Here is an 18,947-nt window from a genome sequence, read left to right as displayed (position 1 = left end):
TTATTTAGACATCTCTCTCTCTCTCACACACACACACACACACACACACACACACACACACACACACACACACACACACACACACACACACACACACACTTGAAATCTGAGACTACTGTATTTGGGCCTCCTCAGTTTCTGCCCCCCTATTATTTTCAGTCCCTGATTATTCTTCCATAGATTTTACATGTGGTCTTGTGTCACCACTATGACAGCATATAAAGTACCAGTCAAAAGTGTGTACACACCCACTCATTCAAGGGTTTTTCTTTAGTTTAACTTTTTTCTACATTGTAGAATAATAGTGAAGACATCAAAACTATGAAATAACACATATGGAATCATGTAGTAACCAAAAAAGTATTAAACAAATCCAAATCTATTTTATATTTGAGATTCTTCAAAGTAGCCACCCTTTGCCTTGATGACAGCTTTGCACACTCTTGGTATTCTCTCAAATAGCTTCATGAGGTAGTGACCTGGAATGCATTTCAATTAACAGGTGTGCCTTGTTAAAAGTTAATTTATGGAATTTCTTTCCATAATGCGTTTGAGCCAATCAGTTGCGTTTTGACAAGGTATGGGTGGTATACAGAAGAGAGCCCTATTTGGTAAAAGACCAAGTCCATATTATAGCAAGAACAGCTCAAATAAGCAAAGAGAAATGACTTTCCATCATTACTTTAAGACATGAATGTCAGTCAATCAAGAGCATTCCAAGAACTTTGAAAGTTTCTTCAAGTGCAGTCGCAAAACCATCAGGCGCTATGATCAAACTGGCTCTCATGAGGACCGCCACAGGAAAAGAAAACCCAGAATTACCTCTGCTGCAGAGGATAAGTTCATTAGAGTTAACTGCACCTCAGATTGCAGCCCAAATAAATGCTTCACAGACTTCAGGTAACAGTGTCACAGCTGTCGGAAGGATTAGACCAAAGTGCAGCGTGTTGAGTGCTCATCTTCTTTATTTAGAGTAACGTGAACACTTAAACAAAAAATAACAAAACGACACACGACAGTTCCGTAAGGTAACATAGACTATATGAAAAACAACCACCCACAACCCACAGGAAAAAACAGGCTGCCTAAGTATGGCTTCCAATCAGAGACAACGAAAGACACCTGCCTCTGATTGGAAACAATACTCGGCCACACATAGAAAATGAACATAGAAAATGAAAACTAGAACAAATCCCCAAGAAACAAACCAACCCCAAAACACACAAAAACAACACCCCCTGCCATGCCCTGACCATACTACAATGACAAATTACCCCTTTTACCGGTCAGGACGTGACAAACAGACACATCTCAACATCAACTGTTCAGAGGAGACTGTTCAGAGGAGGCCTGTGCTACACCCCCCCTTCGCCAATCCTCCCACTACGGAGGTGGCTCTGGCTCCGGGCGTAGCTCTTGTTCTGCGCTGCCGACCCCCGCTGGAAGCTCTGGGCTGTAGACCGTTGCTGAAGACTCTTGGCTGCAGACCGTTGCTGAAGACTCTTGGCTGCAGACCACCGCTGAAGGCTCTTGGCTGCAGACCACCGCTGAAGGCTCTTGGCTGCAGACCACCGCTGAAGGCTCTTGGCTGCAGACCACCGCTGAAGGCTCTTGGCTGCAGATCACCGCTGAAGGCTCTGGGCTGCAGACCACCGCTGAAGGCTCTGGGCTGCAGACCACCGCTGAAGGCTCTGGGTTGCAGACCACCGCTGGAGGCTCTGGACTGGCAGGCGTCGCTGGAGGCTCCGGACTGGGAGGCGTTGCTGGAGGCTCCGGACTGGGAGGCGTTGCTGGAGGCTCCGGACTGGCAGGCGTCGCTGGAGGCCTCGGACTGGCAGGTGTGGCTGGAGGCTCCAGACTAGCAGGCGTCGCTGGAGGCTCCGGACTGGCAGGCGTCGCTGAAGGCTCCGGACTGGCAGGCGTCGCTGAAGGCTCCGGACTGGCAGGCGTCGCTGGAGGCTCCGGACTGGGAGGCGTCGTTGGAGGCTACGGACTGGCAGGCGTCGCTGGAGGCTCCGGACTGGCAGGTGTCGCTGAAGGCTCCGGACTGGGAGGCGTCGCTGGAGGCTCCGGACTGGGAGGCGTCGCTGGAGGCTCCGGACTGGGAGGCGTCGCTGGAGGCTCCGGGCTGAGGAGCGTCGCTGGAGGCTCCGGGCTGAGGAGCGTTGCTGGAGGCTCCGGGCTGAGAGGGGTCGCTAGAGGCTCCGGACTGAAGAGCGTCGCTGGAGGCTCCGGAATGAAGAGCGTCTCTGTAGGTTCCAGACTGGGGACCTTCGTTGCAGGCTCCGTGCCATGGATCATCACTACTGCTTCCGCGTTATGGATGATCACTGGAGGCTTTGTGCCATGGATCCTCACTGGAGGCTCCGGGCCATGGATTATCACTGGAGGCTTCGTGCCATGGATCATCCCTACAAGCTCCGGGCCATGGATCATCACAGGAGGCTTCGTGCCATGGATTAACACTACAGGCTCCGGGCCATGGGTCATCACTGGAGGCTTCGTGCCATGGATTATCGCTGGAGACGTCGGACCATTGACCATCACTAGAGGCTTCCTACGGGGTGCTGGAACTGGTCTCACCAGACTGGGGAGACGCACTGCGGACCGCGTGCTCAAAGCAGGCACCGGCCTTTCCGGGCTATGGAGGCGCACTGGAGGTCTGCTACGTGGGACTGGCATGGGAGGCGCCAGGCTACTAACACGCCCCTTCGGGCTAGTGCGGGGAGCAGGAACAGGACGTACTGGGCTATGGTGGCGCACTGGAGGAAGAGTGCGCGGAGCAGGCACAGGACGTACTGGGCTATGGTGGCGCACTGGAGGAAGAGTACGTGGAGCAGGCACAGGGTACACTGGGTCTTGGAGATGCACTGGAGGTCTGGAGCGCACGGCCTGCACAACCCGTCCTGGCTGGATGGTCACTGTAGCCCGGCACGGGCGGAGCGCTGGCACAGGGCAAACTGGGCTGTGCTGGGGAATGAGGGCTGCCGTGCGTAGAGCAGGCGCAGGATAAACTGGACCGAGGAGACGCACTGGCGGACAGATGCACTGAGCAGGCATACTCCTTCCTGGCTGAGTGCCAACTCTAGCACGGCAACGCTGCAGAGCCCGTACCGACCGCACCGGACTGTGCATGCGGATGGGCGAGATAGTGCGCATCACCCCGTAATGCATCGCTCGCCCCTCTGCACGCCTGCTCAGTCGTGCCCTCTTCGCCAGTACCTCCTTCCGGAATCTCGCGTCAAGCTCCGTGCTTGACTCCATTCTTGGCTCCGGTTATCTCCACGGCTCTCTCCTGTATGCCCGGGAAGTTAAGTCAGGGCTCCCCCCTGACCTAGCCAAACTCCCCGTATGCCCCCCCAAAAATTTTTTGGGGGCTGCCTCTCAGTCTTGCCTTTCGGTGCATATAACGCCTCGTAGTATCGTCGCTCCTCTTTCACTGCTTGGATCCCCTCCCTCGGACGACGATACTCCCCAGCCTGCCTCCATGGTCCTTTACCATCCAGAATCTCCTCCCAAGTCCATTCCTCCAGATACCTCTGCTGCTCCTTACCACGCTGCTTGGTCTTCTTTTGGTGGGTGGTTCTGTCACAGCTGTCGGAAGGATTAGACCAAAGCGCAGCATGTTGAGTGCTCATCTTCTTTATTTAGAGTAACGTGAACACTTAAACAAAAAATAACAAAACGACACACGACAGTTCCGTAAGGTAACATAGACTATACGAAAAACAACCACCCACAACCCACAGGAAAAAACAGGCTGCCTAAGTATGGCTTCCAATCAGAGACAACGAAAGACACCTGCCTCTGATTGGAAACCATACTCGAACACATAGAAAATGAACATAGAAAATGAAAACTAGAACAAATCCCCATGAAACAAACCAACCCCAAAACACACAAAAACAACACCCCCTGTCACGCCCTGAGCATACTACAATGACAAATTACCCCTTTTACCGGTCAGGACGTGACAAACAGACACATCTCAACATCAACTGTTCAGAGGAGACTGTTCAGAGGAGGCCTTCATGGTTGAATTGCTGCAAAGAAACCACTACTAAAGGACTTGCTTGGGCCAAGAAACACGAGCAATGCACATTAGACCGGTGGAAATCTGTCTGGTCTGATGAGTCCAAAGTTGAGATTTTTGGTTCCAACCGCGGTGTCTTTGTGAGACGCAGAGAAGGTGAACGGATGATCTCCGCATGTGTGGTTCCCACTGTGAAGCATGGAGGAGGAGGAGTGGTGGTGTGGGGGTGCTTTGCTGGTGACACTGTCAGTGATTTATTTACAATTCAAGGCACACTTAACCACCATGGCTACCACAGCATTCTGCAGCGATATGTCATCCCATCTGGTTTGTGCTTAGTGGGACTATCATTTGTTTTTCAACAGGACAATGACCCAAAACACACCTCCAGGCTTTGTAAGGGCTATTTGACCAAGGAGAGTGATGGGAGTTGCAAAGAAAAAGCCATATCTCAGACTGGCCAATAAAAAGTAAAGATTAAGATGGGCAAAGGAACACAGACACTGGACAGAGGAACTCTGCCTAGAAGGCCAGCGTCCTGGAGTCGCCTCTTCACTGTTGACGGTGAGACTGGTGTTTTGCGGATACTATTTAATGAAGCTGCCAGTTGAGGACTTGTGAGGCATCTGTTTCTCAAACTAGACACTCTAATGTACTTGTCCTCTTGCTCAGTTGTGCACCAGGGCCTCCCACTCCTCTTTCTATTCTGGTTAGAGACAGTTTGTTCTGTGAAGGGAGTAGTACACAGCGTTGTACGAGATCTTCAGTTTCTTGGCAAGTTCTCGCATGGAATAGCCTTCATTTCTCAGAACAAGAATAGACTGATGAGTTTCAGAAGAAAGTTCTTTGTTCCTGGCCATTTTGAGCCTGTAATCGAACCCACAAATGCTGATGCTCCAGATACTCAACCAGTCTAAAGAAGGCCAGTTTTATTACTTCTTTAATCAGTACGACAGTTTTCAGCTGTCCTAACATAATTGCAAGATGGTTTTCAATTAGCCTTTTAAAATTCTAAACTTGGATTAGCTAACACAACGTGCCATTGGAACACAGGATTGATGGTTTCTGATAATTGGCCTCTGTACGCCTATTTAGATATTCCATAAAAAATCTGCCGTTTCCAGCTACAATAGTCATTTACAACATTAACAATGTCTACACTGTATTTCTGATCAACTTGATGTTATTTTAATGGACAAAAAATGTGCTTTTCTTTCAAAAACAAGGACATTGCTAAGTGACCCCAAACATTTGAACGGTAGTATATATATATATATAATATTTAATACAATTCCATATGGTAACACGAGATTCTGTTATTTGGGGGGGATTCCACTTTGTAACTACTGCTAACAGAGAGTTTCCTTTCATTACAATACAATCATTATTTTAGAAACTTTATCTGCAGCTACAATATAGGCCTAATTACATTTTGGTGAATGTACAGCATAGTTACAAAGTTACTATATGCCATAAAGAACTTAATGTAAAGTAGAATGTTGAAGGGATCTCTCATGAGACACACGTCTAGTCCACAATTAGCCTACTACTGTTTACTATTTCCCAAATAAACCCCAAAATGATATATTCCCAATATTGATTATTCATTGACCCCACACATTTTCCACGTTTTAGTCTACAGTTACTGCATGTCCAGGGATTGGTGGTCGAACATCTCCTTAGTCGACTCAGACTGTCCTTGTTTGAAGATAAAAAAGCATTCTTTCACAAATTTGTGATTTCAACTAGAATGTGGAGGGCCAATGCTCTGTGTATGTGATGATGAGGAAGATAATGAAGATATAAACGAATGGAGCTGATTAGCTTATTTCTTGCTGTCTTTGATCTGCTCCACCTCACTGGATTCTTCAACTACCCTGCCGTTGATCATGGTCTGGGTGACCACCTTGACGATCTTCCTGGTCCTCACCTCGGGCTCCTCTGTAACACGGAACAGGTCCACAGTTTCAGTTTCCACTTATCAGCACTAGTACACTGTAATAGCTGATGTGTGGCACAAAATGGCTGCCAGGATCTTAAAGGCTGGGATAGAGGTTAGAGAACAAATTATCTGACAATGTACTTACTTTTAGGAGGAGGCATTTCCTTGATCCTGAAAGTCAAATCAATAAAACACAGTTTACTTACACTGAACAAGAATATAAATGCAACATGCGACAATTTCAAAGATTTTACTGAGTTACAGTTCGTATAAGGAAATCAGTCAAATGAAATACATTCATTAGGCTCTAATCTATGGATTTCACATTACTGGGAATACAGATATGCATCTGTTGGCCACAGATACCTTAAAAAAAACAGGTTGGGGCGTGACTGCCATTGGCTTGTGGAATGTTGCCCCACTCCTCTTCAATGGCAGTGCGAAGTTTCTGGATATTGGTGGAAACTGGAACAAGCTGTTGCACATGTCAATCCAGAGCATCTCAAACATGCTCAACGGGTGACATGTCTGTTAAATATGTACAGTCGTGGCCAAAAGTTTTGAGAATGACACAAATATTAATTTCCACAAAGTTTGCTGCTTCAGTGTCTTTAGATATTTTTGTCAGATGTTACTATGGAATACTGAAGTATAATTACAAGCGTTTCATAAGTGTCAAAGGCTTTTATTGACAATTACATGAAGTTGATGCAAAGAGTAAATATTTGCAGTGTTGACCCTTCTTTTTCAAGACCTCTGCAATCCGCCCTGGCATGCTGTCAATTAACTTCTGGGCCACATCCTGACTGATGGCAGCCCATTCTTGCATAATCAATGCTTGGAGTTTGTCAGAATTTGTGGGGTTTTATTTGTCCACCCGCCTCTTGAGGATTGACCACAAATTCTCAATGGGATTAAAGTCTGTGGAGTTTCCTGGCCATGGACCCAAAATATCGATGTTTTGTTCCCCGAGCCACTTAGTTATCACTTTTGCCTTATGGAAAGGTGCTCCATCATGCTGGAAAAGGCAGTTCGTCACCAAACTGTTCCTGGATGGTTGGGAGAAGTTGCTGTCGGAGGATGTGTTGGTACCATTCTTTATTCATGGCTGTGTTCTTAGGCAAAATTGTGAGTGAGCCCACTCCCTTGGCTGAGAAGCAACCCCACACATAAATGGTCTCAGGATGCTTTACTGTTGGCATGACACAGGACTGATGGTAGAGCTCACCTTGTCTTCTCCGGACAAGCTTTTTTCCAGAGGCCCCAAACAATCGAAAAGGGGATTCATCAGAGAAAATGACTACCCCGTCTTCAGCAGTCCAATCCCTGTACCTTTTGCACAATATCAGTCTGTCCCTGATGTTTTTCCTGGTGAGAAGTGGCTTCTTTTTGACACCAGGCCATCCTCCGGGTTCTTCTTGACACCAGGCCATCCTCCAAAAGTCTTCGCCTCACTGTGCATGCAGATGCACTCACACCTGTCTGCTGCCATTCCTGAGCAAGCTCTGTACTGGTGGTGCCCCGATCCTGCAGCTGAATCAACTTTACAAGACGGTCCTGGCACTTGCTGGACTTTCCGACGGCACGTGTTTCCTTGCAGGAAACCATGGTTGACAGAGGAAGAACAATGATTCCAAGCACCACCCTCCTTTTGAAGTTTCCAATCTGTTATTCGAACTCAATCAGCATGACAGAGTGATCTCCAGCCTTCTCCTCGTCAACACTCACACCTGTGTTAACGAGAGAATCACTGTCATGATGTCAGCTGGTCCTTTTGTGGCAGGCTGAAAGGCAGTGGAAATGTTTTTGGGGGGATTCAGTTCATTTGCATGGCAAAGAGGGACTTTGCAATTAATTGCAATTCATCTGATCACTCTTCATAACATTCTGGAGTATATCCAAATTGCCATCATACAAACTGAGGCAGCAGACCTTGTGAAAATGAATATTTGTGTCATTCTCAAAACTTTTGGCCACGACTGTAGGCCGTGGAAGAACTTTCAGCTTCCAGGAATTGTGTACAGATCCTTGTGACATGGGGCCGTGCATTATCATGCTGAAACATGAGGTGATGGCGGCGGATGAATGGCACAGAAATTGGCCTCAGGATCTCGTCATGGTGTCTCTGTGCATTCAAATTGCCATCGCTAAAATGCAGTTGTGTTCGTTTGTCACGTCCTGACCAGTAAAGGGGTTATTTGTTCTTATAGTTTGGTCAGGACGTGGCAGGGGTTATTTGTTTTATGTGGTTCAGGGTGTGTTTGTGTATGTGTTCATGTAGAGGGGGTATTTGATTTATTAGTCCGGGGTTTTTTGGTTATTGTTCTATGTTTATTTCTATGTTCTGTCTAGTCGTTTGTATTTCTATGTTTTTCTAATTGGTGTTGGGGCCTTCAGTTGGAGGCAGCTGTCTATCGTTGCCTCTGATTGAAGGTCCTATAATTAGGAGTGTGTTTGGATTGTGGATAGTTGTATTCTGTTTTGTGCTCTTCACATGACAGAACTGTTAGTGTCGTTTCCGTAATTGTATACGTATTTATTTTGTTTCTCCTTCTTCAATATTAAAAAGAAGATGAGTATACACTTCCCTGTTGCGTCTTGGTCCTCCACACACGACAACAGTTACATCGTTGTCCGTAGCTTATGCTTGCCCATACCATAACCCCACTGCCACCATGACTCTGTTCACAACATTGACATCAGCAAACTGCTTCCCCACATGGCACCTTACACGTGGTCTGCGGTTGTGAAGCCGGTTGGACATTTTGCCAAATTTTCTAAAACAATGTTTTAGAACATGATGTTCGACCACCAATCTCTGGCTTATGGTAGAGAAATTAACATTACATTCTCTGGTAACAGCTCTTTTGGACATTCCTTCAGTCAGCATTCCAATTGCACCCTCCCTCAAAACTTGATACATCTGTGACATTGTGTTGTGTGACAAAACTGTACATTTAAAGTGGCCTTTTATTTTCCCCGGCACAAGGTGTACCTGTGTAATGGTAATGCTGTTTAATCAGCTTCTTAATATGCCACACCTGTCAGGTGGATGGATTATCATGGCAAAGAAAAAATGCTCACTAACAGGATTGTAAACATATTTGTGCACAAAATTTGAGACAAATAAGCTTTTTGTGCATATGGAACATTTCTGGGATCTTTTACTTCAGCTCATGAAACATGGAACCAACACTTTACATGTTGCGTTTATGTTTTTGTTCAGTGTACATATGAAGGAAGTAAGCCAAGTCACACATACAGTTGTAGCATTGTCGCCAGGCTCTTGTCTCATTTACCGTCTGAATTAGTCGACAGTTCACCAAGGCTCAGGCTTGTTTCCAAATAACTCATACCAAGAAGAATAATCCTCCCCCAGTATCTTACTGTATTTATGTTCAAATCTGAGGGAATGTCAGTGAGGGAAGGTGAGGGAATGTCAATCTTCATACTAATTATGCCTGTGTAAATCTGAGCTTAAAAAATGAATACAAATATTAAAATAAATCAATAGAGGGACTCACACTTCCTCTCCCTCTAGCAGTCTCCTGTAGGTGGCGATCTCCAGCTCCAGGTTCTGCTTGATGCGGAGCAGCTGTTCATAATCTGTCTTGTTGCGCTGCATGTCCAGACGCAGCTGGGACAGCTCCTCCTCCAGCTGAGACAGCGTGGCTTGCAGACTGTCCATCTCCAGAGCATACTTTTGGCCTGTCTCTCTCAGGTTCCCTTCCAACACACCCACCTGCATTTGGGACAGACAAGACAGGCCAGGGCAGCCAAGTTAACCTACTGTGTTTAGCTAGATGTTGGGATCGTCGCTAAGCTAAGGCGCTAATTTTATACTCAGACATGCTAGAAATGTGATAGTGTCTTACCACTACACCACTCATCACTGTAATGCTTATGTTATACACAAACATGGCTGCCAAATTGTTGTAGCTTGCCACTAGCTCATCACTTTTCAAGCTGGCGCACTAATATTATACACAGACACAGCAGCCATGTTATACGCTCCTGAGTAGAACTACACAGTCTGTATATGGCTCTCGAATTCCACACCTGGCTCATCAATTTACCATCTGTCAAACCTCACCAATTGACCAGCAAGACCAGGGAGTGTCATCCTCACTCATCATTCTTCAGCTTATAGAGACAGTAGGTTCTTTATCAGGTTGAACAAACACACATGATCTGTTTTCCAAACCAGCACCTTCTCTATGTAGATCTGGAGCTGCTGCGGGATGTATATATCTGCCCTCCCATGTTACTGACAGTGCCACAGACATGACCTTGACTTGTCTGGCTCTGTCTGGGTCCTGACACATTGATGAATTGACCTCCATTCACCTCCATTCACTCAGGAGAGCAGAGGATATTCACTGTGTGCACTGCAGCACTGTTGCTTTATAATGGCAAAGCAGATGCAGATGTGAAGCAACACACTAAGAGAGGATGACTCAATCTATTTGAGCAGTGTTTTTCCATGTACCTCCCACAGGGTTCATTTTACAATGATGCCCAGGAATTCAGTATCCTCAAAATCCAAAATGAATTGACCCCAACCCTGCTTCTCATCGGGGAGAAAGCATTGGTAGAGGCCGAGGAAATGGTAGAGGACAGATAAGGGTGTGTCTGGACAGAAAGGGGGGGTGTCTGGACTGTTGAAAGGGGTGTGTCTGGACAGAAAGGGGCGTATGTCGACAGAAGGGGGCGTTTGGACAGCTGAAGGAGAGCTGCAGTACCTGTTTGCGCAGACTGTCCAGTTCCCCCTCCAGGGCCTGTAGGAAGCGGCGTCTCTCGCTGAGCTCACTCTGAGCACAGCGTAGCGCCTCACCGCTCTCCTTTACTTCCGACTGCACTGACTCCAGCTGCAAAACACACACACGCACACACATACGCGTACACACACACACACACACATACATGTAACCAATGTGAAATGGCTAGTTAGTTAGCGGTGGTGCGCGCTAATAGCGTTTCAGTCAGTGACGTCACTCGCTCTGAGACTTGAAGTAGGGTTTCCCCTTGCGTTGCAAGGGCCGCGGCTTTTGTGGCGCGATGGGTAACAATGCTTCATGGGGTGTCAGTTGTTGATGTGTGCAAGAGTCCCTGGTTCGAGCCCAGGTTGGGGCGAAGAGAGGGACGGAACCTACACTGTTACATACACGCGTACACACACACGCGCAGACACAAGTGCACGCACACACACATATCATACGTGTACATACAGTAAACAATCAGGCTGACACTGAATAAGTATTCCATTGCACCAGCAGTGTTGCATACACACAGCAGTCATGAGTACATCTACCCACATACAGTACTACGTTCACAAACACAGATGATATACTGTAGAATACTTCTACTCAGTGACATCCTACTGAGCTCAGCTGAGTTCTTCATCATTACCATGTCAGATGTCTCACTGACCTTCTTAAGGTACCAGGTCTCTGAGTCCTCCTTGTTCTTACGCGCAATGCCTTCATACTGGCTCCTCAGCTCAGTCATTATGGCCCCAAGGTCTGGGCCCTGGGCTGCATCCACCTCCACATTCACCTGCTCGTTGGCCATACGGGCCTTCATGGAGCCCATCTCCTACAGGGACAGAGACCATAGTTGGGGTCAACTCCATTTAAATTCAGTCACCTCAGGAATTAAACTGGAGTTAGAATTGGAATGGAATTGACCCCAACCCTGATGGAGAGAAACAAACACATTCAGTGGGCCTGGAAATGGAAAACTGTAATCGCTGATATTGATAGGTTCTAATCAATGTCTACACACTAACACCCAGATGTCAGACGACAGTTGAGGTCAGTGTGTTGTTGCTGGTTCTATGGGGAGGCAGCCAGGTGTCACGTCCTGACCATAGTAAGTGGTTATTTTCTATGGTAGAGTAGGTCAGGGCGTGACAGGGGGTGTTTATCTATGTTTTGTATTTCTATGTTCCGTTTCTAGTATTGTATTTCTATATTGGTTTTGTTTGGTATGATCTCCAATTGGAGGCAGCTGGTCATTGTTGTCTCTAATTGGAGGTCATATTTAAGTTGATGTTTGTCCCACCTGTTTTTGTGGGTGATTATCTTTTGAGTAGTGTGTTTTCCTCTCTGCGTCACGGTTTGTTGTTTTTTGTGTTTCAAGTATTGAGTGTATTGCATTTAGTTTCACGGAATAAATAAGTATGTGGAACTACGAACACGCTGCATTTGGGTCCGATCCTTTGAACAGCCGTGACAGAATCACCCACCACAAAAGGACCAAGCAGCATGGTAAGGAGTATCTTGGAGGAATGGACTTGGGAAGAAATTTTGGATGGAAACGGATCTTGGAGGCAGGCTGGGGAGTATCGACGCCCGAAGGAGGAAATTGAAGAAGAATAGAGGGAGCAACGGATACTACGAGGCGCTATATCCACCAATAGGCAAGGCGGAGAGGGGGACATACGGGGAGTTTGGGGGCCATACGGGGAGTTTGGTGACGTCAGGGGGGAGACCTGATCTAACTTCCCGTGCGTATCGGAGAGAGCCGTGGAGCAGACAGGAGCCAGTCTGGGAGTCAAGCGCGGAGCTCGACGCAAGATTTCGAAGAGAGGTACTGGCAGAAAGAGCACTACGGAGCGGGCGTGCTGAGGAGCGAGTGGATGGACGAGTAATGGGTTATGGTGTGATGCGCAATATATCGCCCATACGTACTCACAGCCCGGTGCGCTCGGTGCCAGCTCCTCACCGGTGTAGGGCGAAGATGGTCATTCAGCCAGGAAGGAGTAGGCCTGCTCAGCATGCCTGGTCTCCAGTTCGCCTCCATAGTCCGGTACGTCCTGTGCCTCCTTCCCGCACTCGCCTTGAGGTGCGTGTTACCAGTCTGGCGCCACCTAGGCCTGCCCCACGCATCAGACCTCCAGTGCGCATGCCCAGTCCGGAGTGTCCTGTTCCTGCTCCCCGCACTCGTCCTGAGGTGGGGGTTACCAGTCTGGCGCCACCCATGCCAGTACCATGCATCAGGATTCCAGTGCACATTCCCTGTCCAGAGCTTCCGGCGACAGTTCCCCGTCCAGAGCTTCTGGCGACAGTTCCCCGTCCAGAGCTTCCGGCGACGTTTTTCAGTCCTGAACCTACTGAGATGGCCTACAGTCCGGAACCTACTGAGACGGCCTACAGTCCGGAACCTACTGAGACGGCCTACAGTCCGGAACCTATTGAGACGGCCTACAGTCCGGGAACCTCCAGCGACGCTCCCTAGTCCGGAACCTCCAGCGACGCTCCCCAGTCCGGAGCCTCCAGCGACGCTCCCCAGTCCGGAGCCTCCAGCGACGCTCCCCAGTCCGGAGCCTTCAGCGGCACTCCCCAGTCTGGAGCCTTCAGCGGCGCTCCCCAGTCTGGAGCCTTCAGCGGCGCTCCCCAGTCCGGAGCCTTCAGCGGCGCTCCGCAGCCCGGAGCCTTCAACGGCGCTCCGGAGCCTTCAGCGGCGCTCCGCAGCAATGATCTACAGTCTGGTTCTTTCGACGACGATCCACGGTCAGGTAGTAAAGAAGCAGAGGGATCAGTGGGTGGAGTGGGGGTTACGCCCCGAACCCGAGGCGCTGGATAAGAAGGTTCTGGGTACTGCATATGAGCCGCCATAGACATTAGTTGCCCACGCTACCCTCCCTTTGTGTTTTGTTGTTGGGGGGGGGGGGGGGGGGGTTTAGGTGCGGTCGGAGTCCTCACCTTTGGGGGGGTACTGTCACGTCCTGACCATAGTAAGTGGTTATTTTCTATGGTAGAGTAGGTCAGGGCGTGACAAGGGGTGTTTGTCTATGTTTTGTATTTCTATGTTCAGTTTCTAGTTTTGTATTTCTATGTTGTTTTTGTTTGGTATGATCTCCAATTGGAGGCAGATGGTCGTCGTTGTCTCTAATTGGAGGTCATATTTAAGTTGATGTTTGTCCCACCTGTTTTTGTGGGTGATTATCTTTTGAGTAGTGTGTTTTCCTCTCTGCGTCACGGTTTGTTGTTTTTTGTGTTTCAAGTATTGAGTGTATTGCATTTAGTTTCACGGAATAAATAAATATGTGGAACTACGAACACGCTGCATTTTGGTCCGATCCTTTGAACAGCCGTGACACCAAATGAGCTCTTAACCTGTTGGGGCTAGGGGGCAGTATTTGCACGGCCGGATAAAAAAACGTACCCGATTTAAACTGGTTACTACTCTTGCCCAGAAATGAGAATATGCATATAATTAGTAGATTTGGATAGAAAACACTCTAAAGTTTCTAAAACTGTTTGAATGGTGTCTGTGAGTATAATAGAACTCATATGGCAGGCCAAAACCTGAGAAGATTCCATACAGGAAGTGCCCTGTCTGACAATTTGTTCTCTTTCTGTGGCATCTCTATCGAAAATACAGCATCTCTGCTGTAACGTGACATTTTCCAAGGCTTCCATTGGCTCTCAGAAGGCGCCAGAAAGTGTAATGGGGTGTCTGCAGTCTCTGGGCTAAGTACAGCAGCTCTGTTTGTGAGTGGTCAGGCTGGGAACAGTGACACTGGAGATGCACGTTCATGAGAATTCACATTTTTTTTCTTTCAGCTTTTGAATGAATACAACGTCGCCCGGTTGGAATATTATCGCTATTTTACGAGAAAAATAGCATAAAAATTGGTTTTAAACAGCGTTTGACATGCTTCGAAGTACGGTAATGGAATATTTTGAAATGTTTCATCACGAAATGCACTCGCGCGTCACCCTTCGGATACTGACCTGAATGCACGAACAAAACGGAGCTATTTGAATATAACTATGGATTATTTGGAACCAAAACAACATTTGTTGTTGAAGTAGAAGTCCTGGGAGTGCATTCTGACGAAGAACAGCAAAGGTAATCCAATTTTTCTTATAGTAAATCTGAGTTTGGTGAGGGCCAAACTTGGTGGGTCTCAAATTAGCTAGCCGTGATGGCCGGGCTATGTACTCAGAATATTGCAAAATGTGCTTTCGCCGAAAAGCTATTTTAAAATCTGACACCGCGATTGCATAAAGGAGTTCTGTATCTATAATTCTTAAAACAATTGTTATGTATTTTGTGAACGTTAATCGTGAGTAATTTAGTAAATTCACAGGAAGTTTGCGGTGGGTATGCTAGTTCTGAACATCACATGCTAATGTAAAAAGCTGGTTTTTGATATAAATATGAACTTGATTGAACAAAACATGCATGTATTGTATAACATAATGTCCTAGGAGTGTCATCTGATGAAGATCATCAAAGGTTAGTGCTGCATTTAGCTGTGGTTTTGGTTTTTGTGACATATATGCTTGCTTTGAAAATGGCTGTGTGATTATTTTTGGCAGGGTACTCTCCTGACATAATCTAATGTTTTGCTTTCGCTGTAAAGCCTTTTTGAAATTGGACAGTGTGGTTAGATTAACGAGAGTCTTGTCTTTAAAATGGTGTAAAATAGTAATATGTTTGAGAAATTGAAGTTATAGCATTTTTTGACGCAAACATCACACCTTGCCCAGAGAGGTTAAAAAAGTATCTGACGGAAACATTGACACACTACTTACTGTCTGTTAATACACACTTGTACATATGTGAAATAAGACAAATATAAGAACCCAATAAATTATTTATTATGAATTATTCAGAGGTAATATTGTGTGTGTGGGAGATATAATTTCTACTAGGGAGCCTGAGTAGTTGGCCACATCCTGGACACCACACCTGGCTGTCTAAACACACACACTCCCTGTGGCTAGTGGAAGTCACGTAATGTGTGTGTGTGTGTGTGTGTGTGTGTGTGTGTGTGTGTGTGTGTGTGTGTGTGTGTGTGTGTGTGTGTGTGTGTACAGTAGTCTGTATGATCATGGTATCACCAGACTCAAAGACTACATGGAGTACAGGGTGTGGTCATTCTGCACATGATTATATTTCAGTGACATTCAACATGCATGGGGAAGTGAAACTGTATTCACGTACCAAATGAAAATATATTTTTTTATTTGAACACAATTACCCATGTACCAAAAAGCACCATTTGCCTAAAAGAATAAAAATGTTACGAAGTAAAACAAGATGCCTTAAGGATACCATATGAACCCTCATGTTTTTTTTAGGATATAATTCATATTTAAGAGTATGTGCACTGAGACAATCTGGAATACAACTCTGTTTCCTGGAACAACCCTCCACTGAACCAAAAACAGTTTGACAACGTGTGAAGTGATTAGGTTGATGTGTAATTACTCATCAGTAATAGCTGGGCCAGTTTTTACCCATGCAGCGGAGCTCTCACCTCATCGTGATTCTTCTTGAGGAAGTAGAGCTCCTCCTTCAGGCTGTCCAGGTCTCCTCTCAGTGTGGCTATGAGCTGGTCGTGGTCTGACTTGGCCCTCCTGAGAGCCAGACAGTCCCTCTCTACAGACTGGCACAGTGTGGCCTCAGCCTCCCATCTACACAAATGGATGGTAACAGAGGCATAGCACACAGACATGGACACACACAGGTACACACGCCGGTATGCAGACACATGCACGCAGGTAGACACACACAGCAGGTAGACACACACACACGTAACCATACCTCGGTCAGCAGATACATCTACACATACTGTGAGCACTGCTGCATTCCAACATTTGACTGTATACCATCAGTACATTGTGAATACATAGGGACCTTGACACAGACAACTCTGGTACCTCTTGATTTGTGCTTCACCTTGCCAACCACAGATACCTCTGAAATGGATGATGTTTCCTTGACCCTATCTATCTATCTATCATGGCCAGTGCTAACTGATGGCCTCCTTTCAGTCTGTGAGTACCGTGGGAGCAGGCTCTTATTTCTTGGCCTGACAGAGAGGTCATTTATCCAAATGCAACGTAGTCTAGCACTCCCATGTGAATCTCACAGACAGGCAGGTAAAAGAATAGCCCCTCTGTGTTGGCACCATAGAGATCTTATTAAATTACTAGAGAGGCTATGTCATGAACCCTAAAAGTTCCGGAATGGGGTGAAAGCACTGGCAAACCATGGTTGACCAACTCCCTGACCAAAATAGCTGACCTTTATCCCATCATAAGAAGGTTCATGTCCATTCTAGTATTCTAATTCCTAATTCTATGTTTGGCACTCACTTGACCCTGAAGTCATCGGCGGCCAGCTTGGCATTATCAATCTCCAGCATGATGCGAGCATTCTCCAGGGTCTTCTTTCTCACCTGAGAAGTAGCAGGAAGGAAGGAACACATTTACTTTAAAGTTAGACACTAAAGCACATAGATACACATCTGAAAGTGTCCCATCGCAGGACAGCAGTCGGATCTGATGTACTAGTGAAAGAAGAAAGTTGAGGAGCACGGCAGGGCACATACAGGAGACATTTGTGGAATAGGACTACACAAATGTAAACAATAAGAGTACCCAGGTATAGTGACCTATACACAATTACTGACTAGCTGATTACATATCATATTCATCATTACGGCCAGGTGGGCACTGACCTCCTGTCCAATGGCGTGAGCCTGGGCCATCATACCCTCGATATCGTGACCTTTGGGGGCCCGCTCCAGCATCAGTTGTTTGATCTTGAGCTCCAGCTCAGCGTTGGATCGCTCCAGGGAGCGCACCTTGTCCAGGTAGTTGGACAGCCGGTCGTTCAGGCCCTGCATGGTCTCCTTGTCGCTGGCGCCCACGCCCATGCCGTTCAGGGAGGAGAGGGCGCCCAGGACATTGAGCCCGTTGCCCATGGAGAGGGAGCGGGAGAGTGACAGGGTGCTGGCAGAGGACAGGGAGGAGACAGGGGCTTTGGAGCGGCTCCTGCCACCACTACTACTGCTGTCTCTCAGAGACATGCTGGAGAAGGATGGCTGGCGGGCTGAGTAGCTGCGCATGGAGAAGGTGGAGGACATGGTGCGTTTCTGCTGCGCTGGGGCAGAGTGGTGGAGAGAGTAGAGTGTTGTCAGTTGTCACTAACTGGCCAAGCTGCAAAGGCAAAAGTTATTACATTTCCTCCTAAAAATTTGAATTAAAAACTAACCATAACCTTAACCACACTACTAACCAGAGTGGAGGAGGACTAAAACACACTTTATGAACTATTCTGTCATTTGTAATCATATAGCAGCTGGACTATACACCCACTGTAAATGCAGTGTTGTGCCATTATAGAAACATACAGCACACAGAGCTCAGACCTAAACTCATAATATTCTGATCTGGTGGTGTAAATTAACAATACCCTTTGTTCATGTCAATTGTGCACAATAGACTCTCAGACAATATTGCTTTAGCGAACAATACAGTATGTTTGAAATCATCCAAAATCATCCAATCATCTAATATCCATGAAGCTGAAGTCTCCATCTCTTTGCACAAGACAAATTCATTTTGCATCTAGATGTCACTGCTTCAGACCTACTGTACATTGTGTTTTAACTCTCCCCTCCCCAGTGTGAACTGAAAAAGTACAAAGAAAAACTTGCTTACCAAACACTAAAAAGCCTGTTTACTGTCAATTTCAGGTCACATAACAGAAATAAATTCAACATACATAATTATAATCTATTTACAAACTTTTGGAAAATAAAGGAGAACTTCAAAGAAAAAAATACTTACATATGTATGTGTGCTGAAGCAGGTCCTGTGAAAGTTGTTTGAGGTGTGATGGGTTCTGACCCTGATGGTACAGGTGACTGTTATGGCTATATGAGAATCCTCAGGTGAGCTGAGCTGTGTCACCGAAGGGGGCGAGGGACTGGCTCAGAATATATGTGTATTGGGTGGAGCCATCATGGATGTATCCAATCAAAAGGATCCACTAGTAGAGCGCAATGTGACACCCTAGAGGGTTACAAAATTTGAGGTCTTGCCATGATAGATAAAAATATATCATCATTATAATCCCCTCTGTCACGCCCTGGCCACAGAGAGGGTTTTATTCTCTATTTTGGTTAGGCCAGGGTGTGACTAGGGTGGGTATTCTATGTCCTTT

The 18,947-nt window shown here is 46.7% G+C and overlaps 1 protein-coding gene across 3 annotated transcripts; it reads right to left on the bottom strand.

The window, feature by feature from the left end:
- Nucleotides 1-5,224: 5,224 nt before the first annotated feature.
- krt1-c5 (keratin, type 1, gene c5) lies at nt 5,225-18,727 on the bottom strand. 3 transcript variants are annotated; one of them, XM_045706741.1, is made up of 10 exons: nt 18,572-18,727; nt 17,458-17,882; nt 17,093-17,175; nt 16,252-16,408; nt 11,406-11,570; nt 10,718-10,843; nt 9,500-9,717; nt 6,342-6,450; nt 6,121-6,146; nt 5,225-5,974 (listed from the first exon to the last, which is right to left on the bottom strand). In XM_045706741.1, the coding sequence occupies exons 2-9, from the start codon at nt 17,863-17,865 to the stop codon at nt 6,123-6,125; spliced, it is 1,290 nt and encodes a 429-aa protein (XP_045562697.1). In that variant the 5' UTR covers nt 17,866-17,882; nt 18,572-18,727; the 3' UTR covers nt 5,225-5,974; nt 6,121-6,122. The 3 variants fall into 3 exon arrangements, with proteins under 3 accessions (XP_045562697.1, XP_014027051.1, XP_014027052.1); XM_014171576.2 differs by lacking the exon at nt 6,342-6,450 and having other exon boundaries at nt 5,227-5,974; nt 18,572-18,716; XM_014171577.2 differs by lacking the exon at nt 6,342-6,450 and having other exon boundaries at nt 5,227-5,974; nt 17,458-17,877; nt 18,572-18,716.
- Nucleotides 18,728-18,947: the final 220 nt, after the last annotated feature.

The sequence above is a fragment of the Salmo salar genome, chromosome ssa24 (assembly GCF_905237065.1).
Source record: "Salmo salar chromosome ssa24, Ssal_v3.1, whole genome shotgun sequence".
Lineage (NCBI taxonomy): Eukaryota > Metazoa > Chordata > Actinopteri > Salmoniformes > Salmonidae > Salmo > Salmo salar.
Note: the sequence above shows the minus strand (reverse complement) of the source record. Positions and strands in the feature narration are given on the sequence as shown.